We start from the raw sequence: 26,164 nt of genomic DNA, 5'->3' as shown, positions 1-26,164 counted from the left end.
TGCTTAGGTTATACCACTTGTATAACTTGTTCCACTTGGGGTATACCACTTGTATGCCTTCCTTATGGCCTAGTAGGGTGGTGCTGTATTTTTCTGGAAGTAATCCTTCATGTTCTCAGTTGCTACTGTTGTTCAAAGAGGTCTGTCAGGCCAGTTTCATTTTACGGTCTGAGATGATGAAAGATAACGTCCTAAAATACATACTGTTCTTAGTAGTGTTGCTATTTGCATCAGTGGATTGAGATTTTATCTGTGATATTTTAGGCCTTTTGAAATAGCCCCAAGAGTGCCAAAAACTATGGGCACTACTGTTATTAATTTTAATTTCCAGAGTTGTTCCATTTTGATCTGCAGATCTTTATATTTTGTTTTCTTTTCCAACTGCATTTCTTCATCTTTGCTGTCTCCGAGTATTATGAAATCAATTATCCATGCCTATTTCTTTTCATCCACTGTCAAGTCGGGTGTATTACGGGGAAGGTGTTTGTCTGTTTGTATCCAAAAATCCCATAGCAATTTGGCCTTGTTTTTCTCCACAACTTTTTCTGGATTGTGGTCCACCAGTTTTTGCTAGATGGTAAATTATATTTTTGACAAATGTTCCAATGTATCATTGTGATCAGTGTTGTACCTCATTAAATAATCTGTCTGTGCAATCTTTTTTTCAGCCACATATGAGATGTTCAACCATTTCATCAGATTCCTTACAAAGCCTGCACTTGGTGTCCTGGGTCTTGTCAGTCTTAGCCTTTACTTCACTACGTGGGTGAAGAGCATGATTGATAGTTATTATCTCTTCTGGGTCATTTGGTCAAGGCTTTCTAGTTTTGCCTGAGTTCAATCTACAATGTTCCGGCAGTGTATCGAATGAAGGGGATAGTCCCAGTGATAATGGCTTCGGTGGTATTCCTATCATTGAGTTTCAATTTCAGGATTATCTATTAAAAGATCTAAACCCTTTCTCATTCATTTCACAAATATATGCAGTCTTGATTCCAATCTCAATGGTGTCTATTTCTGCTTACAGTCTGCCAAACCCCACATACTTTTTCTGACAGAATCCCAGCCATTGGTTGGTTCAACCACCGCTCATCTCAGTTGTCTGAACTATTCGTTGTTTGATCCCTTCACTTCAAAGGTGGTACTTGTGCATATGTCCATTCTGATATTCCCTGTCAGAGACTTGTAATTTAGAATCTCCTTTTTTGATCTTTGCTGGCTTAAATCTTGCTACCATATTCTGTAAAATTCATCTGTTGCTTCTGTCATTATCCCAACTGCACTAATCACTTGAAACTCCGACTTTCTCCAGTCCAACTTTCCAACCAGTGAGGTAATTTTCTATGGCAATTTTAATGTTCACAACTCTAGCTGGCTTCTGTTTTCTAGTCACATGCACCCAGCTGGTCGATATTCTGAGGCTTTTGCCATGACCTTGCCCCGATTGTTGATTTACCTACCAGAATACCAGCGAATCATAACCAGGCAGCCAAACACACAACTGTTTTTCTTACAAACAACCCCTTTAAGTACACAGTCGAGGTGAATGGTCTTCTAAGCACCTCAGATCACAACTTGGTGATGGTGCCCTCTCATATGGAGACTTTCTGTCATGGCAATTTTCAATTTCATGTTTGGCATTACAAGAATGCAAAATGGGATGATGTGCAAGATTGCTTATTTTCTTTGATCAGTATACTGATGTCAGCGTTTGCATAGATCATATCAGTGAAATTATTCTTCTAGGAATGAAATCTTTTATTCCATACTCCACCCTTAAAATCTCATCCTTTATCTAAACCTTGGTTTTCCAATAAATGTGCTAAGGCAGTTCAAGATAAGAATGCTGCATATAGCCATTGGTTTGTTTCCAAATCTCCAGATTCATTTTCTGTCTACACTAAAGCTTGCAACAATTGTAAAGCATTATTAATCAGTCCAAACTAGTTTTGAACAATCTAAGAGTAGAAAACTTGCTTCTTGTTCAAATGGTAGTTGAGCATTCTAGTCTGTTGCAGCAACTATTGGCCACAACTTTTGCCCATCTATATTCTCAACTCTGTCAAACCATATGGTTCTTTTGCTACTTCAGCCAAATATAAAGCCAACCTGCTGGCATCCTACTTTCTTCCAACTCGTGTACTGATGATCTTGGTAAACCAACCTCCTACCATTACCAGTACTACATTCAACGCCTGTGGTCTTTCATCAAAAGGATGTCAGAGGGATTTTGAACAATCTTGATGCTAAGAAAGCTCCAGTTCCTGATTGTTCTCGACTTGTTCTCGAAACCTGTGCTCTGAATTTACCCCTGTTCAGTGTCACCTTTTTTTAACTTTCTCATTGCAAAGCTTGTTTCCCTTCTGCCTTAAAATTTGCTTATCTCCAGCCAGTTTCTAAAAAGAGTGACAATTTTCTTCCATCTAATTATTATCCTATTGCAGTTACTTCTACTCTTTCTAAAGTAATGGAAAAATCAGTTAATCACCAACTCTTAAACTGTCTAGCAACCTTCCTTCTGATCAAAGATCACCAGTATATATTCTGTCAGTGTTGGTCCACTGGTGACATTCTGGCTTATGTTGCCCATCTTTAGATGAATTCGATGGAAAAGTCTAGTGAAACTCAATCAGTTGCTCTTGACATTTCAAAGGCTTTTGATCATATTTGCCATAATGGTCTTCTAAATAAGCCTCCATCTTATGGTTTGCCAACAGTTTTTTGTAATTGGGTATCCAGTTTTTTCTTTACTGCTGCCCTTGAAGAAGAATATTGGACTGAAGAATAACGGAGAGTACCTAAACCATTTATGATTTACAGATGAAATTGTGATCATAAGCCACGATCCAAAATAATTAGAGAAAAATCTTAATCAGTTATGTAGAGTTAGTAAGGATTTTGGACTAAAGATGAATATGGCCAAAAGAAAAATACTGATGAACAAATATGCCACAGAAAGGGATATAATCATTGAAGGAGCAGTAATTGAAAAAGTGAATTCATATACTTATCTGGGTCAAGCCATTTGCTGTAATAATGATAAATGGCTGGAAGTCAAGAGAAGAATAAATTTTGGATGGATAGCATTCAGGAAATATAGTCACATACTGAGGAGCAATATCCCAATTTTTCTGAAACATAAAATGATGAACCAATGTATACTCTCCCACCATGACTTTTGGAAGTGAAATTTGGACACTCACGAAAAGAATGGAAGCGAAGCTGAAAACTTCACAGTGAAGACTGGAATGAATTATATTGGGAATTAGACTGTTAGATAAGAAAAGAAACACATTGATTAGGCAGCAAACACAAATAAAGGACCTTCTTATCAAAACTAAAGAATTAAAATGTACATGGGCAGGACACATAGCTTGAAGACATGATGACAGATGGACCAAGAAAATAACAGAATCGTACCCAAGAGGAGCTAAAGGAAAACCTGGAAGACAGGGAGGTAGATAGACAGATGAAATTCATGAGTTCGTGGGTAATAAATGGATGGCCATTGCACAAAACAAAAGTTGCTGGAGAGGCCTTTATCCTGCAGTGGATTGAAAATTTCTGATGATGATGGGTTGGAGGTTGAAATTGTTAACAAAATGTCTTCACTAATACTGGTGTTCCCGAAGGTTCAGTTCATTCTCCCATGCTTTTCCTCTTGTATATTAATTACCTTCTTCCAGTGACTCTAAATTCTGTCCATAGTTTTGCTGATTGTAGCCCAATGCATTCCACCTTCCAGTTTGAGAAACCTTGCCCTGCACAAATAGCTTCAACTTCTCAAATCTCCACTACCACATAATTTTCCATTGGGGGAAAGATAACTTATTTGATTTCATATAGCTCTATTGGGGATTACCCTGACTTCTAATCTCCCTTGCCATAAGCACATTACAAGTATTGCTTCCTCTTCATCTAAAAAAACTTTATTTCTCTTTCACTCTCGCCATTGCTTTTCTTTCAGACAGCTGTTCCCTTTGTAGAAATCTGTAATGCATCGTACCATGGAATATTGTTTCAACATTTGGGATGTTCTCCCAAACCCTCTCAGGCTTCTAGATTCTATTGAAAAGAAGGCAGTTAGGTTAATTAATGACTCATCTGTAAAAAATTTTCTCCACTCTTTGTCACATAGACATTCTCTTTTTTTTTTTTTTTTTGCTGCATGCTTTTTCTATAGATACCTCCATGGGCACTGTTCTTCTAAATTAGCTCCTACAATTCATGCTGTCTCTCTCTTCCAAAGCAGTCTGAATATGTGCAGCAGCCAGTCAACATCCTTTAACTGCCCAGCTTTAAACTCACAGAACCAACTTTTCTTCATTTATTCATTCAGATTCTGTTTTTTAAAACAGCCTTCCTTCGTATGTATTTCTTAAATATTGCAATATAGAAATTCAATTCTAATGTGAAGAAGCTTCTTTCATCTTTTTAACCTTCGGCACATGCATGGTAATAAGTACAATAGGTTCTAGTACCTCTTATGTTTGGGTTTTCTTTAAAAAAAAAAGGATCTTCCTACCCTTCTGATCTATTCCTTGCTAATTTGGCTCAAGTTCAGCATGCTTGATGTTATTTGCTTGAAGAATGCCCAGGTACTTTTAGGCTTTGTCGTCTGGTGTGAGGCTCCTAATATCATTACGATCAATCATTTTGATTACCTCTATGCATGTGAATTTTCCTAAATTAATCCGAAAGTTGTGCATTTATCCATCCTATACTCCATTGCAATATCAGATCTGCAGATCCAAACAGTATTGAGTGGTGATTCAATTTTAGGTGATTTCCCATACTGTTTCAAATCGTCCCTATAAAGAAGGTGGGAAAACTTTTTATGTTTTTAATGTTTGATACCCATGGCCTATTCTCCTCAGAATTACTGATAGTGGTATTATTGATATTATAAATAATGATGAGTGAATTTGCCTTGAAAAATACCCTTTCGGATATTGATATCATTTGCTACTTCATAATTTACTATTTATAATGAAAATTTGTAAAAAAGGCAGTGTGTGTTAGCCTTTATCCACAAATGCATTGCCTTTATAAATTTTTGAATATTTTCACTAATTCCAGTTAGCATTAGCATTAGCATTAGTAGAGGCATTTGATGCAAGAAAGCAAGCTTATGCAGCATCAGCCAAAAAAAAAAAAAAAAAAAACCCACTTCCGCTTCACCCCTCTGTTCGTTCAAAATACCTGTCCAGCTGAGCCTTAAACTTATTTAGGCTATCAACCTCCACCACAAGGGATGGCAGTCTGTTCCACCAACCAACCACCCGCTGGCTAAAGGCAAATTTCCGCACGTCTATCCTACATCTGTCTTTCCTCAATTTGAATTTATGCCCACTCAGGTGATTTTTCTGAGCTAGAGGAAGAATCCCATCAGCATTGAGCATGCTTAAACCATTCAAGGCTTTATACACCTCTATCAGATCACCTCGCTGGTGCCTAGTCTCCAGACACTGTAATTTGCAAAACTTAAGCCTTTCTTCGTAAGAGCACCCCTTTGTTCCATTCACTAATCTTGTTGCCCTTCTCTGTACTCGTTCCAGCAGCTCTACATCCTTCTTGAAATGAGGCCTCCAGACCTGTATACAGTACTCTAGGTGTGGCCTGACCATCGCCTTATACAATGGAATAATCACCTCCTTATCCCTGCTGGAAAAATTCCTGTATATCATTGACAATACTCCATGAGCTACTCTTACAGCCCGTCTGCACTGCTCAGAGAACTTCATATCTGCCTGCACAACCACCCCCAAGTCCCTTTCATTCTCTACCACTGTCAGTGTAGTACCACAGAGTTGATACGTTGCTCTGGGGTTGCTGTTTCCCATGTGTAGTACTTTACATTTGTCAATGTTAAACTTCATTTGCCACCTCTCAGCCCATCTGCTCAACCTTTCCAGATCCTATTGCAGCAGCATAGTGTCAGTAGTGTCCTTGACAACCCTGCCAACCTTTGTATCGTCTGCAAACTTGGACATTAAGCCCGATATACCATCATCAATATCATTTATAAATACAGAAAACAATAATGGACCCAACACTGAGCCCTGAGGGACTCCACTAATAACATCAGTCCACGATGAGCAGTGTCCATTGATTACCACTCTCTGTCTTCTCCCCCTCAACCACCCCTTTATCCATAGCAGCAATTTGCCTCCAATGTCACACTGCTCCAATTTGTGTAGCAGTCTTCCATGTGCAACAGTATCAAAAGCCTTTCTAAGATCCAAGTATATAATATCAAAGTTATTCCCTGCATCCAGTTCTTTTGTGACTGCATCATAGTATCCAATCAAGTTGGTCAGGCAAGACTTCCCCTTAACAAAACCATGCTGTGTCTGAGCTATAACTGAAGTCTTGTCTAAATGATCCTGCAGTGCTTCTTTAACCAGTGCCTCCATTAATTTTCCTGGAACAGAAGTTAAGCTCACAGGTCTATAATTACTTGTGTCAGCCTTTGATCCTCCTTTGTGAATTGGGGTCACATTTGCACATTTCCAGTCTATGGTTATTTCCAGGCACTTTAGTATCTAATTATGCAGAAGTGAATCAAAAGCTTTTTTATAGTTGATTTGAGCAGTGTGCAAATTGGCATTTCTTTGCCTGCAGTTCTTCAGAATCATTTTGTCAATTAGAAGCTGTTCTTTTCTGCCTTTTCTGTCCTTTCTTGTGTTCTGTTTGTTCACATCAGATATTATTCCAGTCATTAGCCTAAAAGTAGTTGGTAAACAAGTTATCAGCCAAAATTTGTTTGAGATGCATGTTTTTGGTAGTCCTTTATAAGGAGGTCAGTTTTGCCATTTGTCATCCATTCTTCGATTTTCCCTGTTTTCAGTAAATAATTCAATTTCTGGACTATTTTTCCATGTAAGCTGGTCAGGTGTTTGAGCCAAAACTGAGTAATTCGTCATTTCCTGGTGCTGTTCAGTGTTCAATGGCCCACCTCTCAACTAGTTCAGACGTTTATAAGAATTTGCATATTATTTCCTTTTAGTTCGGCTTCCACTTCTTGAATACATGCTAGATTCATGTTGTATTCCTTTGTCCCCCAGATCATTCCAAAATTTTACAGTCTCTCTTTGTTTATTTCCAACTTACTTTTCACTGCTTCTCCCTTAACACTTTGGTTGGTAGAAATGTTGATTAATTCAGAAAAGGGATTTTGCTTGTGTTGAGCAATTTTATCCTCATATCTGGAAATTTTTTTCATTTGGCCACAATTTGCTGCTTTACACAAGTTCAAGAGCTTCTTTAATTTTCTTAAAATCCAGATATAGAAATCTTTATTGCATTAATAAAAATAATAATACCAATAGATACTTCCCTTTACAGTCACCAGGCCTGGTGTTATACTTCACTAGGTATTCCTTGGTCTTTTTGCTTTTCAACTTCTTCATTTTCTTCAATTTTCTGGTTTCTGCCCTTAATTTTGCTGATTTTGTTTTCTTATCTGGCTGTCCATTTTGGTGTTCTCCTTTCTCTTTTTTGGCTTGTTTATTTCATATCTAAGCTCCTGAGTCAACACTGCTGCAGCAATGTACATAATCTGGTTTGTTTCTTGCAATGATGTTAATTGCTTTGTTCAGGTCTTTTGGCCATTGGGCAAGTTTTTTCTTGGCAACTAGCTTCAGTGCAACCATTCTTTGTTCTTTTGCTTCATTCATCCGTGTTCAGCAATTTTCTGCATCAATTCTTTCTTTCTTTCAGTCAGCTGCTAACTTTGATATGCTGTCAAGTGTGCCAGTGGATCAACTGGTCTTTCTTTGGCTATAGCTTCAGCTATTATTTTCTTTTCTACTGCTGTTTTTGCTAGTACTACCTGGATATGGACAGACCAGCACAAATAGTAGCAGAAGAACAAATAATAGCTGATGTTATTATTATTATTATTATAAAACTTTTTTTTCCAACCCCATGATGTGTACTGATACCAAGTGCATGGGATGGTTGACTTGTGTCCGGTTACTCAGGTAGGTAGCCATTTCCTTCTTGTCAGTGAGGGTTACGTCTGGTCTGTTGTGCGGGATCGTCTTGTCCATTATTATAACATGGTCCCAGTATAGTTTGTGAGTAGAGATATCTATTACAGAATGTTGTTCATACTTGTAATACAGTTTTCTTTGATCAACTGGTATTTTTGTACTAGCTTCTGATGTATTATCCCAGCAATATGGTCATGTCTATGAGTGTACTCTGTCTGGGTGATCACCCTGCATTCTGCAGTGATGTGTTGGATTGTTTCCAAGGGCATTTAGCATTGTCAACACATGTCATCTGTAGCTCTGAGTTCCTTGGTGATATATTTTCTATAGTTCTGGTGTTGATTACCTGGTCTTGGATGGCAAGCATGAATCATTCGGTCTTGAGGAAGCGCTTCCTGTTTCTGAGAGTTTGTATTGGAAGCCATCTTATCTATGTAGTCTTGATGGAGGTCGTTGTCAATCTTCAAAAACATCTTTCTTTTGGTTTTATAGATTGGTGCTGTGTTTTCCTGGAAGTAATCCCGCAGGTTCTTTTAACTACCTTCTCTTGTGCAGTAAGATTAGTCAATCCCCTCCTTCCTTCCTGGCTGTAGTGAGTCTTTTGATGGCCAGTTTCAGGTAGTGTTAGCAGCTCATGATCATACTGGTGAGTATGGGCTTGGCACACCCAGGGTCCTGAGCTGGATATCATCGTTCTTCTCTTTCTTGGTGATTCCCTTCTACTTTTGACTCTCTCTCTCTCTCTCAGGGTAACTCGGGAACTTTTTTTTCCTGGTGCAGCATAAGCCTCAGGCTTCCTTGCACCATATGGATAATAATAATAATAATAATAATAATAATAATAATTATTCTAGTAGACTCATAATCTACTCCAGCTCAGTGTTGGTTCAATTTATATCTTGAATCAGTACTTTAGTACTGGGACTACGTAAGTGCTTATGGCTGTGACCATGTTCCCATCATCGCCAGATATTTATAGGTCTCTCTCTCTCTCTCATGGCTTTGATCTCTTCAACAGGTGGTTTTGGCCAACTTGATGTCCTTAATGCAGTCCATGGGACTTGCATTTTTCTAGGCTAAATTGCATCCTGATGTTAGTGCTGAGCTCTTCAGTGATCCAGAGTAGCTGTCGGAGTTGATTCTCAGTTGCAGTATACAGTTTGATGTTATCCATGTATATCAGTTGAGAGAGGGTGTACAGGTTCTTCCTCTCTTCTTTTAGGGTATATCCGTGCTTGCCTTTATTGAGTATAGTGTAGAGTGGGTTGAGTGTTAGACAGAACCATAGTGAGCAACCAGACCAATACCTATTAGAAGATTCCTCTTCTAATAGGTATTGGTCTGGTTGTGATGTTCTCGACCTTGATGGTGGTCCTCCATTTTGCCATGGTTGCTTCTAGGAAGTATGTCAGTGTCATGTTGACGTAGATCTTCAGTGTCTTTATCAGCTAGCTATGGGGCATGGAATTGAAGGATTTGCCATAGTTGATGTAGGCCGTGTACAGGTTGCATTGCTTCTTGTAGCCTTGCTCCATAACTGCTTCAATGGTCAATTGCTCCTTGCATCCTTTGCTTATCTGCTTAAAACCCTTCTGTTGCTTGGCCACAACCTTCTGGCTCTCCAAGTGGTCTTATATCTTCTTAGTTATACAGCTGATCAGGATCTTGTATATTGTTGAAAGTCTGGTGATCGGTCTATACTTCACCAGATTTGTGGAGTCTTTATCCTTTGCCTTCAGGTAGGTGATTCTTTTAGTCAGAGACTCTGGGATTGTGTCAGGGTGCATTATTATCTGGGTAAACTGCTCTGTTATGTGCCTGTGTATATAGCTGAACTTCTTGTACCAGTAGTTGTGGATATTATCTACTCCTGGAATAGATATAAATATTGCCAGTTGTGGAACTTCCTTACTGACTGTTGTACTTCTTCCTCCCTAATCTCCCATTCTGTCATCTCTTATAGATTCTTGGATTTTCTTCCGTTCTAGCTCTATCTAGGGGCACTGCTATTATGGCTAACTTTAGTGGCTGCAGGTTACCACAGAATTCCTTATGTGCCTTCTGGTTAGGGGGGTCAATTGCCCTGCTCCTTTTGTCCAGTGTTCATGTAGAAGGCTTTCCGGTTTTTATCAAATATCCAGTTGTCTGTTTTTCTCTAGGCACTCTCCCTGTATTGGCAAAGTCTCTTAGTGAGTGCAAGGTGGTTCTGATTGAGGGTGTGTTCAGCCATTCTTTGATCCTCTGATTATGGGGCTGTATTTGCTTGTACCAGTAGTTGTGGATAGTCTTCACTTTTCTGATTAGCTTCTTACTGTTGTTACCCCATTTGTAGTGGATAAGTTTGCATATCATCGCTTTAAGCTCTCTTATTTTGTGCTTTAGCCTCCTTTCCCGGGCTGGTGGTTCGTTGTCTTTGTGTTTTGTTTACTGTTGACCTCTGATTTTTTTCCCCTGTTTATCCTGGTGGCTGCTACAGCAGCCACAGTAAATGGCTGTGTGGATGATATCTAGTGTTACTTCATTGTTGTTGAGGTAATTCAGTATTATTCGCCAATTGAGGTGGTCTGTGATTTGCCATAGGATTATGTTAGGTCTCTGTTTTGCTATGGTGTGGGTCTTTGTTGGGTTCATGCCCTCAGATTCTGCCTGGGCAGATTCTGCCTCAGAGTCTATTCTGGATATTGCAACCTTGTCTGTTTCCACTTTGGCTGCTCTGGGTTGTGGTTCTTGTATTTGGTTTTGCTCATATTCTTTGTTCAAGTGGTCTCACACTGCTTGATTTTTCCAAGATTGCAGGGGGCTACCAGGTTCTTCAGGATGATGGTCTCTCTCTCTGGTCTGCTGTTGACTGCTTGGTGACCTTAACAGTTGGGAACCCTTCCAACCACTTGTGTACATTGTTGTGGCAGTCTCTAGCTTCATTACTTCATAATATGCTCACGTGATGAATGTATTCATTTTGATGCTTCACTTCATGCACTGGCTTTTTCTTCCTTCCACTTAGCACATAGGTTTAGCTGCTTGTTTAAAAAGTGTTTTACCTGAAGCACTTTCCTCATTCATGCGCTGTAAAGTAATTTTGGTAGAACTACTTATCTTTCCTAACTTTTTTCCTAAATTATTTAATATAGTTTGTTTTACTATAGTTGTAGTTAATGTTTGAAAAAAGTATATATATATATATATATTGTAATATCATAATATTGAATTTCAGAGAAAGAATTGAAGCTCAGCTTGAAAAGGAGTCTCGTATGAAGCAATTAAATTCTGTTGGAAACAATCATAGTAGAGATTCAGCTATCGATACTGATTTACAGGAATGGGAAACAGAAACTCTTGAGGTCACATTGGTAAAGTAATTTTTAGTTAATTTAGAATTAAAAAGTAGTAGAATATTGTCTTTTATTAGCATATTTTGGGGTACAACTCAAATAAAGTGATATTCTTTGAGGACATAGAATAGCACTTATATGTGCATGACCATTAGTTATTAAGCAACTTTTCTTCCTGTTCCCCCTTTTTAACGAGAATAAATGAACTTAAGATCTTTTCTATGTAATGTCAAATTTGTAATGAAATGTGTAAAATGTTACTCAATAAATGTTTTATTTTTGTACTGAAGTTATCATAGGCTATTTTAACTTCTGCATTAGTTCGTAAGTTACAGAGTCTTAATATCTTTTTATACTTTGATTTTAATAAAAAAACTGTGTGGAGCGACAGTATCATGACAGATTTGTTCATGACACAGTTGCCATTTACAAATGTTACTGCCTGATGTGTGACTCAATACACTTGAGTCACACATCAGCACTCAATACACTTGAGTGCTGATGAGCATGAATGATCATTTGCACTTATTGGCCATTCATCTGTGTCTGCACTGCTCTGTGAAAAAGAAGGTCACAAACAAACCAGTGCTGTTCTCACTTAAACAGTGAATGCGAACTAATCCCTTTGAGTATACCCAAATGACTTCCAGCCAGTGGAGCATGTTCATGAGCTGTCTTGGATGTTCTGGCTCTTGAAGCTTTTAACATGATATTTTAAACAGCCTTCAATAGAGCACATCTGCATTAATCTATATAATTTCCCATATGGAAATAAAACTCACTTTATTTGTGCTACCTAATGTCAGACCCTTTACTGTCAAAATTTGAAGCTCTGTATGACAGAGTGACATCCTGCAAGCATGGCATATAAATTTGAAGTCAGTGGTAGATTTTGCAGCATCACATTGCCTTTAGGCAGAAAAAAATGGAGAATTTTTTTTACAGTAACTGGGAGGATACCCCACATTTATAAATTGATATAACAATATTTCAGTTATGCTGCCAGATGTAGTGTCGTTCCTGGCCTACTGACAAAAACTCACAACCGTTACCTGTTAAAATGCTTAATTTTAACAGATATAATTGTAACAGAAATATCATTTCTTACCACGATGATTCATCCTGCTTTAAAAAAATATAACTGATTTAATAAAATTTGTAAAAAGAAAATCTTTAAAAAACATCATACACCTTTTAATCTTTGGTCGTTAGTATCTGGCATTGGAGCAATGATTTACTAAGTGGGCAGTTAATTGCATGTTCGAGATTAGTAGCTTTCAATCTGTTCACTTTTCTAAAACCTTGAGTAATTTCGGAAGTGAAGATTATTTAAGCAGTTACATACCATGTTTTTTGGTGTGCTTATTAGTGAGATTCCATTATTGTTGAAGTTACATATCTTTCCAGTTTTGTTTGAAGAAATACAGTTGTTTTCATCATATCACCTGATGATTTCACTTAATATTGAGGTTTCATATATTTAAAAATGGAAGAGACTATAGTTCAATGTTTATAACATATTTCTTTTTTCCAGCAGAATTTAAGAAATTTGATTGTATGACATAACAGGACATTTGAAGGTGCATTTGCTTGATAGTTCCCAGTTACTTCTAAACATTAATCTGAAAATCTTGTAGGCATGGTGTAAGATTTGATTATTAAAGAGGAGTGTTGAGGTAGCAGGGGTCCTGGGCTAAACAGCTTAACTGGGCCCACCTTTCGTCTCTAGTTCTTTTCTGTAATATATGGCAGTGATTTTTCAAAATGTGCTAACGTATTTTCAGTAACCAGCTACTTGGAGTTTGTGTGTTTATTATATGGGAAAGCTGTATTGACAAAAAAAAAAAAAGTTTTTGTCCAACCTAACCTTTTTCCCCCCCTTATTTTTTTTAATACAGCAGAGTTGATACCTAAGTGTGCACTAATACTGTTATGTATAAGTATTTGTATATTATTTTTTTATTATTTATTTATTTTTTGTTTTTTTTTTTTCTGCTATGGCTAACAAATGAAGGTGTAAGTTATTCCAGACTCATTCTTCTGTGTTTATGGATATTAATACTGGCAACATGATGCAAGGAAGCAAAGCTTATACAGCACTAGCCAAAAAAAAAAAAAAAAAAAAGATAATAAAAAATAAATAAATAATAAAAATCAAACCAGATAATTTTTGATTTTTTTCCAATAATGTGTCTAATCCAGGGATGGGCAACCTCTGGTCTGCGAACGTGCATAATCTGGCCCACTGTCACTTTCAAAATATAATAAACAACCTGCCGAGGAATATATATCATGAAATTATGTTTATTGTAATATTTATTATATTTGCTGTTAGTAAATTGTTTTTAACATTTTGATTTCATGATGTCTAATGAATCATTGAATTTGTGCTATATATCATGACTTGAGTAAGCAGTGTTGCCAAACGGTAAGCAAGCATTGCTTCTGGTAACACTGGTAAGCAGGCATAGACTTGCACGCTGTCAGTAGTGGTTCACTGACTCTCGGCTCTGCAGAATGTGATTGCAGTGTAAGTGTATTGTGCATTTCAATGTCAAATGTCAGTGAATAATCGACAGATAAAAGTAAATAATTTGGAATAGATTTACCATTTTCTTTTAATGAAGGTATTTATTGAAACCTATCGCAATGCATTATTGAAAATCTCAGATTATTAAGATTTTATAAAATCTTTGAAATTATAATAATTTTGATTTAATTTTTTTATAATTGTATACTGTAATTGTATTTTTGTAATTTTATCTTGAATTTCTATTTCATTTTCCTATTAATAAAATTAATTATATGTATGAGTATGTATAAACATTACATATTTATACATATACGATAAATAACATAAAACTGTTTATGACAATTTTTTCATTATATGCCATTTTAATAATCCTAAAAATTGTGGAAAGCTAAAAAAAATTTTTTCCTGCATGTACAGACATTTTATTTGGCCTGCAATTTAAAAAGGTTGCCCACCCCAGTTCTAAACCACTAAATTTATTCACACTGCCCACCTCCATAACATTTTAAGTGGATGTTTATTAAAACAATTAGTTACTCTTTGGCTGAACATATATTTACAAATATCTGTTTACAACCGTCATTTCTCAAATTAAATATATGACCGTTGTGTGTTTCATCTGAGAAAAGGTTAAAGATGCCATTAGCATTTAGTTTACTTAACCCTTTCAAACCTTATACACTTCAGTTAAGTCACCATACAGATGCCTAGTTTCTAGAGACTACAATTTACAGAATGCCAGTCTTTGTTATTAAGAATATCCTTTTGTGCTCACAACTAATCTTGTTGCTTTTCTCTGCACCCTCACCAACAGACCTATGTCATTTTCTAAAATGAAATTTCCAAACCTCTGTGCAGTATTCCAGATGTATCCTAACCATTGCCTTATATAGTAGGGTGATCAAATTGCCAGAATCCCCATCACTTGTTCTGGCTGCTTGTTTGCATTGCTCAGAGAATCTTACGTGGGACTATGTAATTACTTCTGAATCTTTCTCCACTAACCTGAGTTTGTAGTTATTTTAGTCTTTCTCCACTGATTTGAGCTGGTAGTTATCCTGGGATTGCTGATAGTCAAATGCAGTATTAGCATTAGTAATGGCCATATGGTGCAAGGAAGCCCAAGCTTATACTGCACCAGCCAAAAAAAAAAAAAGGAAAAATAAAGGGGGGGGGGAAAGAGAGGAGAAAAATAATGGTAAAAAAATAATAAATAATAAAAGAAAAGCAAATTGACAACCTATGCATTTCCCTCCTCCCATAGGTAACTGTCAGCCTAAACCACCCATATACAGTGGATTCCGGTTATTTGGGCTACCGGTTAATCGGGGCAGCTGTTTATATGGGGAAAATCTTAAAAAACAAAAACCAATTGAGAAAGCCAGGGTTTACTTCACTTAATTGGGACAAAATGCCGTTTAATCGGGGCAGGAGACCTCGGCACTGGAGATTACCCTACGATTGTCTCCGACTGTACCACGTAATTCGGTCGGATTTCGGGAGGTCACAACCATAAAACAATAAAAACAATTAGCAGTCACCTGTTTATTTGGACTTTTCTGTTAGTGCAATCTATCATAAACGGACAGTAAACTCGATCTTATTGAATTTGCGGTAATACCGACAGCTGGAATTCTGTGGGTTATTATGGTAAAATGTGTTTACACTTCCATGTAATCTTCAATCATATAAAAAAAATAATTTTCACAATCTTCTCTTCATTCCTATTTTTAAAGCTTCGTAATTTGTTACTCCGTTCTCACTTGCACGTGTTGTGTTACTTGCAATTTGTGTGTGCTGTGTCCTTTGTTATTGATTGCTTATCTTTTTACTGTTTTAAATTTTAACCCCCACCCACAAATGTCAGTGAACAGAAATGTCAACTAGTTAGAATGTACATATTACAGTACGTATTAATTATTCCGATTATCACGTATATTCTTCTGATTTTCACGTATCATTTAATTTTTTAATTAGTAAGGTGATAAAGAGTAAATTTATGCTTAATATATCTTTACTTTTATAGCCTGTGGATAATATTCCTCCTATTTTCGCTAATTAGAATCGCTGTTTAATAGAATTAAAATTCAATTCACAAACGTGATCACAATGACCGGCGCTTACTACACATCGTATAGCGAACGGTACTTTACTGAGGTGAGTTCGTCGTAACGTGATTTGATTGTACAGTGAACTAATTGTAAAGGGGGGAGGGATAAATTGTATTTTTAACTATTTACGTGAAACTTCGGATAATTGGGGCAGCCGCTTAATCGGGCCAAAATGCACTAATCCCGACGTGTCCCAAATAACCCCAAACACGAGAGGTATTAGAACCTATAGTACTTAGTACCGTACTTGGGTTGGAGGTTGAGAAGATGAAAGTAGATATTTGTTGACATTGGACTTGAACTTCTGTAGACTGTAATTTTCGCGAAATACGTATGAAGAAAGGTTGTTCCAGAAAACGGCAGTTGAATGAATAAACGAGGAAGATGAAAAGTTGGTTCTGTGAGTTTGAAGTTGAACAGTAAATGGATGTTGGCTGGTGGCAGCACGTGTTCGGACTGTTTTGAAAGAGAGAGTGGGAATTATAGAAGCCAATTCAGAAGAACAGTGCCCATGGAAGTATCTGTAGAAGAGGCATGCAGCAGAAACAGTACGTCGATGAGACAGTGAGTGGAGAGATTCTGTTAGAGATGAATCATTAATTAACCTAACTGCCCTCTTCTGAAAGGAATCAAGAAGCCTGAGAGAGATTTTGGGGGCACCACCCCAGTTGTGGGAACAATATTCCGTGGTAGGGGGGATTTGCGATTTATACAGAGTGAGCAGATATTTTGAAAGAAAAGTAACACCGAGAGCGAAAGAGAAAACCAAGTTTTTTAGATGCAGAGGAAGCAATATTTGTAATGTGCTTGTGCCAAGAGAGATTAGAAGTCAGGGTAATCCCCAAAAGAGATATATCATTTTGCCTATAAATCAGAGTGTCACCAAAGATAGGCATAGCAGCAGAAGAATCCTTTTTGAGAGATATAAGACAGGACTGAGTTTTAGAAGGGTTGAAATCAATTTTCGAGAAGTTGAAGCTGATTGAGCAGGGCAAGGTTTCTCAAAATGGAAAGTGGAATGCAATGTGCTATCATCAGCAAAACTATGGATAGGATTTCCAGTCAATGGAAGAAGGTCATTGATATACAAGAGGAAAAGAGTGGGGTAAAGAACTGAACTCTGGGGGGGACACCGGCATTAGTGGAGAAGTTAGAAGAGAGAGCCATCTACCATCACCCTCGGTGAGCGATCAGAGAGAAAACTGGATAACCAATTACAAAAAACAGTTGGCAAACCATAAGATGGAAGCTTGTTTAGAAGACCTTTATGCCAAACACGATTGAAAGCCTTTGAGATGTCAAGAGCAACTACTTGTGTTTCGCCGAACCTTTCCATTAAATTAGTTCATAAATGGGTAATGTAAGCCAGAATATCACCAGTGGTTTGACACTGATGGAATCCATACTGGTTATCGTTGAGCAGATGGAAGGTTTCTAGGTAGTTTAAAAGTTGGTGGTTAATTGATTTCTCCATTACTTTAGCAAGAGTAGAAGTAATTGCAATGGGACGATAATTGGATGGGAGGGATTTGTCACCCTTTTTAGGAACTGGCTGGATATGAGCAAATTTCCAAGCAGAAGGAAAAACACCTTTGAAATAAGAAAGTGAAAAAAAGGCGGCAAAGAATAGGAGTGAGTTCAGGAGCACAGGTTTTGAGAAAGTGGAGAAATACCATTGTGACCTGGAGCTTTCTTAGCATCAAGATTAGTCAAAATCCTTCTGACATTGTTTTGACGGAAGACCACAGGAGGCATTGAATGGAGTGTGTTGGGAATGGTTGGAGGTGTTTTACCAAGATCATTAATACATGAGTTGGAAGAAAAATGCGATGCTAAGCAGGTCAGCTTTATCTTTGGCTGAAGTGACAACAGAACCATCTGGTTGGACAGAGGTGGGAGCAGAGATGGGCAGAAGTTGCTACCATTAGGGCAAGAAGCAAGTTTTCTACTCTTAGCCTGTTTGAACACTAGTTTGGACTGAATAATAACTGCATTACAATTGTTGCGAGCTTTGGTGTAGGCAGAAAATGAAACTGAAGAATTAGAAACAAGGCAATTACGATATGCAACATTCTTCTCTTGAACAGCTTTAGCACATTTATTGGAAAACCAAGGTTTAGATAAAGGACGAGATTTTAAAGTGGAGTGTGGGATAAAGGATTCTATTCCTGCAAGAATAATTTCACTGACACGATCTGAGCAAACGTTGACATCAGAACTTTTAAAACAGTAATCCGACCAAGGAAAAGAAGAAAAGAAATCTCGGAGGTCATCCCATTTTGCATTCTTGTAATGCCAAACAACACGAGGTTGGGAATAGCCATGAGATAAAGGCTCCATTGGAGAAGAGACAATCACCATGTTGTGATCTGAAGTGCCTAAAGGACCTCTCACTTCGACCGTGTACTTAGGAGGGTTGTTTGTGAGAAGAAGATCAAGCATGTTGGCTGTATGATTAGGATTGTCCGGTATTCTTGTAGGTAAATGAACAATCTGTGCAAGGTCATTAGTAATTGCAAAAGCCTCAGCATCTCGCCCAGCTGGGTCAGTGTGACTAGAAAATGGAAGCCAGCTGGAGTTGGAACATTAAAATCACAAAGGAAAATTACCTCACTGTTAGGAAAGTTGGACTAGAGAAAGTCAAGTTGCAAAGAGAGGAAGTCAAAGAGCTCCAAGTGATTAGTGGAGTTGAGAGAATCGTATAGACAACAGATAAATTTGACACAATGAGGTAGAGAGATTTTAAGCCAGAGAAGATCAAAGAGAGGGGATTCCAAATTGCCTAGTCTCCGGCAGGGAATATCAAAACGGACATATGCACAAGTACCACCTTTGAGGCGAAAGGAATCGTACAGCGAATAATTTGGGCATCTGAGATGAGCAGTAGTTGAATTAACCTATAACTGAGATTCTGTCAGAAAAAGTACATGGGGTTTGGCAGACTGCAAGTAGAAATGGACATCATTGAGATTATAATTGAGACCACGTATATTTGTGAAATGAATTAGGAAGTGATTGGGAGGTTTAGATCTTTTCGCAGATAAGCTTGCTCTATTAGTTTTTGACAATTCATGGTGTATTCAATAGTAAGAAAAAGTGGGTGGGACATGCTGTATGAAGTAATGAAATTTTTGGATATGCCATACACCTGGTAAGAATATACCGAGATCCTTGACATAACGTGGCCTCGACAATGCTCCCCGCTTTCACACTACTCGAACTCCCTCCAGTCACTGTCCGGCAGAGTAGAGGTAGCAAGATTATACACTAGTTGATCCGGAAGCCTCCTAGAGAGTTACCAATAGGTGCGGTCCGGTGTACTAACTAGCGGCCGGCCTGTGAACACCGTTTTAGAGCTGTACCCTCGAAATGTAAAGAATATTGGATCACGCCATGATGTTCATCTTAACCTCAAAAGTCGTCAATCATGCTGCATGATGGAATAGTTCGGGAAGGGTTGACCGGAACTTAGCTCTAGAGATTAAACATGGGTTCCACCACTTCAAGCCTGCAATAAGCAAAGTGGTGTTCTTGCACCGATTGATGTGAGTCATCTACCACCTAGTACTGCCTGGTAACACAGGTGCCTCCGTAGCCAGGTGGGAAGGAGCAGCAGTGCATAGCACACGCTTCTTGATTAGACCGGGGTTCGAGCCCGTCACCACCAACAAATATGGAGGATGCGGAAAGGTCAGGGAATGACCACCGCATATCCCGGAGCAATATGGCCTTAGTTGCTAATGCTCCTAAAAACCAAATAACAACAACAACAACTGCCTGGTAACATAGAGGGGCGGCATTCCTCCATGTGGTGTGGGTTCCACACCTCGACCCCTGCTTACATTGGTTCACACCTGGGTGGTCACCCACCATGTACTTGTGCATGGAGGATATATCCAGGATTACTAACAGTCCCACCATCGTGAAGGTGCAAGCATATTTGGATTTGGTTGTCACAGACCGTTCGGACTTCGCTGAAATTGGGTCCACTTGACTTGAGTGTAACCCGAATATCAGTTCCATCAGCATTTTAGACTCCCAATTAGCAAGTACAGCTTGTCTGGTATATCTGAGAGAATGTCTGTGACAGCCTCAAGGACCTGTAAGGACCATTTAGGTAACTTATTCCAGTAATTTATAATTCTGTGGCTAAAATAAAATTTCCTAATCCCCCCCCCCCTCATAATTTCAATTTATGGCCCCTAGTGCTAGAATCATTTATAACCATTAAAGTTTCAACCTCATTCATTTTACTTAAGCCTCTCAGAGCCTTAAACATCTCAATGAAGTCCCCTCCATGGTGCCTAGTTTCCAAACTTTTCAACCCACATATTTGAAGTCTTTCCTCATATGGATGCGCCTTTTGTTGATCTCACCAGATGATTTTCCTGTCTCTGGACTCTTTCAAAGAGCTCAATATCTTTTTTTAGGTGCAGTCTCCATATGTGAACACAGTATTCCAAGTATAGTCTAACAATAGCCTTATAAAATAGGATTATGATATCCTGTCTCTATTAGCATATGTTTGATAAATCATTGATAGGACACCATGGTCCTTCCTTGCAACCTGTCTACAATGCTTAGGGAATTTCATGTCTGGCCGTATTGTAATAACCAAATCCCTTTCTTCCACTACTGACTTTAGTTCAACTACACTAAGTGTATAAGTTAATTTGCCGTTGCTTTTTCCCAGGTGTATAGCCTTGCATTTTTCTGAATTAAAGCATAGCTGCCACTTTTCTGACTATCCCTGAAGTTTTTCTAGATCACTCTGCTTGACTGTGATCATTAACTACTCTATCAAACTTTACATCATCTTCAAATTTAGACCTCACACCCTCTATCCTTTCATCGATGTCATTTAAAAAAAATCAAAAACAATAGTGGTCCCAATACTGATTCCCGAGGAATTGCACTTCTCACATTAACCCAGTCTGAGGAATAACCATTTATCACAACCCTCTGCATCCTGCCCTGAAGCCATCCTGCTATCCATCTAAGGATTTTCCCTGTGATTCCAAACTGTTTCAGCTTATAAAGTAACCGCTCGTGTGGGATGGAGTGAAATGCTTTGCTGAAATCTAAATAAACAATGTTGAAATTATTTGCTAAATCCAGCTCATGAGTGACCCTTGTGTCAAAATAGCTAACCAGATCTGTTAAACATGATTTTCCCTTTACAAAACCATGCTGTGTATCCTGCAGAACTCCATTTCTATCTAAATGATTCTGAATTACTGAAATGTAATTTGTTGATAATGTCGTGGAGCAGATATCATCTTTTAAGGCCACAAAAGGTGATATTGTTGTATATGTTGGTGCTAATGACATTAAATGTAGGAGATCTGTGGAATTACTTAACAAGTATAGGCGAATGTTGAAAAAAAGTCGCGAGTTATGGTTGCATTTGAAAGTGTCTGCAATTCTGCCCAGACATGATAGGAGGGAGAATATGAATAGAGCTTTGTCAATCAGTTTGGCCCTGGAGAGATTCTGCCAGGCTCATGGGGGTAGAAATTTTTCTTAGCATGGTCTGTGCTTGTTAACAGGAGAGACTGCTTCTACAGGGATGGGATAGACTTAAATAGAAAGGGTGCAAGAATATTTGCTGATGCTATCGAGGCAGTGTTAGTGGGTCAGAAATCTGCTAGCTTTGGGGGGATACACAGACTGATAGATTAACAGTAGCGGCACAGAAGTGAAAGTGATTCTTACACTGCTATTGAAATGAGCAGCCGCCTGGAAAACAAGTTGCTGGGGATTTCAAAGACTGCTGGGAGTCTTTGCGGAACAAGTAAATACATGGGCTGTGTTAGGGTAAGAATGCATGCATATATACTTGCATGTACATCAATTCTAGGAGTTTAGTAAATAAATTTGATGAATTTGAAGTGCTGGTCTAAACATCAAAGGTAGATATAGTTAGGATATCAGAGATGTGGTGTAACACAGATATAAGAAATGCAGAATTGGAATTTGGGGAGTACAATGCATACAGAAATGATAGACAGGATAGGAAGGGAGGAGAGGTTATGCTGTTAGTTAAGAAACATAAAATCTAAGGAAGTGCGTCAAGTTGACATAGGTGGACAGTGCAATGTTGAGTCAGTTTGGTGTGACACAAATACTGGGAAAGTAAAATTGAAATTAGGAGTGTGTTATATGCCTAAAGAATCTGATTAGTTTAATGAGCAATTGTGCAGAGAAATGGAGTGGGCCAGTAAATCAGATTGTCTTATAATGGGGGATTTTATTTCCAGATATTGACTGGAACTTGTAGGTTAGTCACTTGTACACTAGCAAGACTTTTGTGGATTAATTGGATGATTGCTTTCTACTGCAGCATGTTGGAGAGGCAACCAGAAGGAGTAATACTCTTGATCTGATTATCAGCAGTGATTCTTCATACATTAAGAATATGCAGTTAAAGGAATCACTGTGATCACAGGCAGTGATCACAGTGTGCTGATATGGGATTTACTCAAAAATGTAACTACCATCAGGGGTAAAGGGGAGGATTTTTGCTTTCATAAAGGTGACTACAGTGGACCGAAACAGTTTTTAAATTCTATACAGTGGGACCAACTGATGATGTTACAAACAGCGTTCTAAATGGGAAGCATTTAAAGAATTAATTGTGGAAGCTACTAGGCTTTTCATACCAACTAAGAAATATTGATCAAGGTTTAAGCTTAAATGGATGTCAGAAGAACTAATGAGACTTGTGGCAGGGAAGAAAAATGCATGGGATGCATATAAACTATCAGGTGACAGAAAAGCCTATGGTAGATATAAGCTGGTCTGTAATCAAGTCTCAATGGAGGTTCACAGGCAGATTAAGAGAAATCCTTGACAAAATATGCAATTTTTAGATAATTTTTTTTTTCCTAATCGCCCATCATGAAATTTTAAACAAGAAAATACTTTATACTTACTCTTTTTATTCAGTGGGATCCCTGAGCCTGATGCTTTTTAGCTAAAAGTTTAATGTTCAGAGACATTAGAATTAAACTTATGTTAATAAGTTTAATTCTAATGCTCCCTCTTGAACATATATTAATTCTCTTTCTTTCCTTTGTTAATATTTTATTTACTGAACTAAAACTGCTTTCAACCATATCAACCATGATGTTGGAAAACAAAGAAGTACTTTGGCCATTTCAGACCACATTGTTGTATAAAGAAGTTTAGTTGTTTTTTTATCCCCACAACTCAGCTATTCCACCCACCTTTTTCGAATTTATATTTGCATACTTTGTTACATTTTAATTCAATGAGTTCTTGAATTTCGTCACTAGCAGACCCGGCATGGATCTAACTTCCATGGCTTCACTTCAAAAAAAATAAATCTGAAAGTCTATTTTTCATTTCACGTTTTAAAGAACACAAATGATCTGAATAATTCTTAAGATTCATTGATTTCAGCTTACTCTTGAAATTGTTTTTTCATTAAATTGTTTTCAAATATTTCCATTTTTTTTGGTGAAGGCTCTTAATATGTGTTTGCAGTCTATCACTGTAATTAATTTCCCTTGAAGTTGAAGTGTTACTTCATTAAGTTTTCGAAAAATCCAAGCAGTATAGTATACTGTATGTTCTTTCTGTATTTGCTGATCTCCTTTGCTTGCTAAATCGTGTCTCATTTGCTTTCTAAAAAACTAATTATTGCCTCAAAAAGGCTTACAAATCTTTGTAGACAGTTTCCTTTAGAAAGCATCTGATCTCTGTACGTAAAAGAAGCCTCACATACTGTTTTTCATTATCAACACAAAATATTTTGCTATGTGACTTTATTTTATTGATGGTTTAAATAAATATATACTGAGATTGATAAAAAACTGGACTACTATTTTTTGCAACCGGATGATATTGGTGCACAACGCAGTGTATTGCAAGAACTTTCGGACATACTTCCTTTAGGTGGGCTATAAAACCTTTGTCTTCCCACCATGGAGGTAGCACCATCATTAGCAGAGGATTTCCCAATTGTACTTGTTTTTCATCAAGCCATGTTTTTACTTCAGCAAAAATGGATGCTCCAGTACAGTCAGTTTATATAGATTTTACAAACATCTCTCCTTTTAATTTACAATCATTGAAATAATGATTTGATGCCATTAGAAGAGCACCTTATTGTCAGTAACTATGGATTCATCAATCTGAATAGAAAATTTTCTCATTTTTAGTTTGTCGATTAGCTGTTCTTCAATATTAACTGGCATCTCATTTATTCGTCTTCAAATTAAGTTGTTGCTCAATGGCAATGCTTTTAAAATACTGGAAGGATTTTAATGCATCCTTGTTGAAATTAGTCTGTAATGCAGGTCATATAACAGTCTCAGTAACTCTATGAGCACTACCAGTTTTTGCAGTGATTTCTGCAATTTTATAATAAGACTTAATCTTCCCTCGTCATTTGTTTGTGTGTTGTTTTTAAATAAGGAAATAACAGTAGACATTGCTCAAAATTCTGTTTTAAATTTTTTAAATATTTGATATGTTTATCAACTTTATTACAATGTTTCCTTTTTAAGTAATCTAAAAGTCTTGATGGTTTCAGCCTGATTTGAAAAAGAATTATTACACATAAGACATGTTTTGAGTTGAATGGACTTTCAATAAAACCATAAACTAGATATTCAACCAGATACTCTGGGCACTTTTTATTTTCAGCACATGTCATGATTGATGATGGGTTGAATAACTACAAAGAATTATTAAATAAAATATAAACTATTTTTATTTAACTCTCATATCCCATGTCACTCATAAAAGCACTGTGGATCAAAATTAAACAACTTCCACAAGGAAACAATAAATCAATACTAATTGTTGATTAGAAAGTAGAAACAATAGACTGAAACAGTTCCTTTCCTCATCCAATCCATGAACAAAAGGACAAATAAATAAACCATGCCCACACCACCACGCTGTTGGAATGGTGCAAACGCCAAGGATTACGGAGATATTACCTCTAAAGCACTTAAGCATTTAATGCCTATGAAAAGCAAAGGTGGCTGATTTAAATCATGCCACTTATCTTCCTTTTACCAAAATTTCTCACTCACTCCTAATATAACATATCTATATGTAAAAAATCAGTTGTCTCAGGGAGAAAAGAAAACCCAGTGAGTGAAATTAAATATTAAGGAATAAGAAGTCAAAGGGTAGGATTGAACTTTGGAGGGCCACAAACCACTACAATACCCATGATTTTTTTCACCCCCTCAAAAACCAATTTTTGCCCCCTGGGCTCAATATCGTCCCCATTGAGAATCCCTGCTCTATAAGGAAGGGGATGAATCAGATTGGTCCACTTGATATCAATGGTTCGACTGTTGATGATCTAGCTCAGGTAGCTGACAAACTGAATGAGTATTTTGCATCTACATTCACACATGACGAGATATTTAGGGGGGGATTCCAGAAATGGAGGCCAGAAGCTTATCAAACTCTTTCAGGGAGCTAAATGATTTTGTAATAACTGACAGCAAAGTGGAGGAGAAAATGTGGGGATGGGTATTATCCAGTTATATTAAAGGAGGCAGCAAAGGAAGTAAACAGGCCCTTAGCCATGATTATGGGGCCATCCTTGGATTCAGCAGAAGTTTCCACAGACTGGAGATGTGTAAATGTATCCCCAATTCACAAAGGGTGACACAAGTAATTACAGACCTGTTTGTTTAACTTCTGTTCCGGGGAAATTAATGGAGGCACTGGATAAAGAAGCATTGCAGGATCAGCTTGAAAAGACTCATTTATAGAAAGTGTATACAGTCAGTCCTCGTATAACACGTGTTTGCCCTACACGAATTCGATCATACACGATTTATAAATAGGGGAACGATATTTTATATAACACGAACCGAATTCGCTTATGCAAAATTTGTGTTTACAAGAAATGGCAGTCGAACGCAGAATCACCCCAACCGAACGCAACACGATAGGAATGAAGAGAAGATTCTGAAAATGTATTTGTGTTTTTTATATCAGTGAAGGGGAAACACATTTCATCATAACGTAAAAACCAACACAATTCTAGCAATCGGTATAATCGCAAATGCAATTAGATCGAGTTTACTACCAGTTTATAACAGATTCCACTAGCAGAAACGCAACTGGAAATTGTTTTTATTGTTTTATGGTAGTAACCCCTAGAAATGTGCTCTAGTAAAATGTGAGATATTAATA

At 37.5% G+C, this 26,164-nt stretch overlaps 1 protein-coding gene across 3 annotated transcripts in view; it reads left to right on the top strand.

Moving 5' to 3' along the window:
• The window catches only part of LOC150081717 (MAGUK scaffold protein DLG5-like), a 450,728-nt gene that overhangs the window by 165,886 nt on the left and 258,678 nt on the right, over positions 1-26,164 (top strand). For all 3 annotated transcript variants that reach the window (XM_090378823.1, XM_090378822.1, XM_090378824.1), the window contains exon 10: positions 11,212-11,347. In XM_090378823.1, coding sequence (XP_090234949.1) covers positions 11,212-11,347 — 136 coding nt within the window. The remainder of the gene's footprint in view (positions 1-11,211; positions 11,348-26,164) is intronic.

This window comes from Mastigoproctus giganteus, chromosome 8, assembly GCF_048544385.1.
Source record: "Mastigoproctus giganteus isolate SK-2022 chromosome 8, ASM4854438v1, whole genome shotgun sequence".
Taxonomy (NCBI): Eukaryota; Metazoa; Arthropoda; class Arachnida; order Uropygi; family Thelyphonidae; genus Mastigoproctus; species Mastigoproctus giganteus.
The sequence above is the reverse complement of the archived record's forward strand: the minus strand, read 5'-3'. Positions and strand labels throughout refer to the sequence as shown.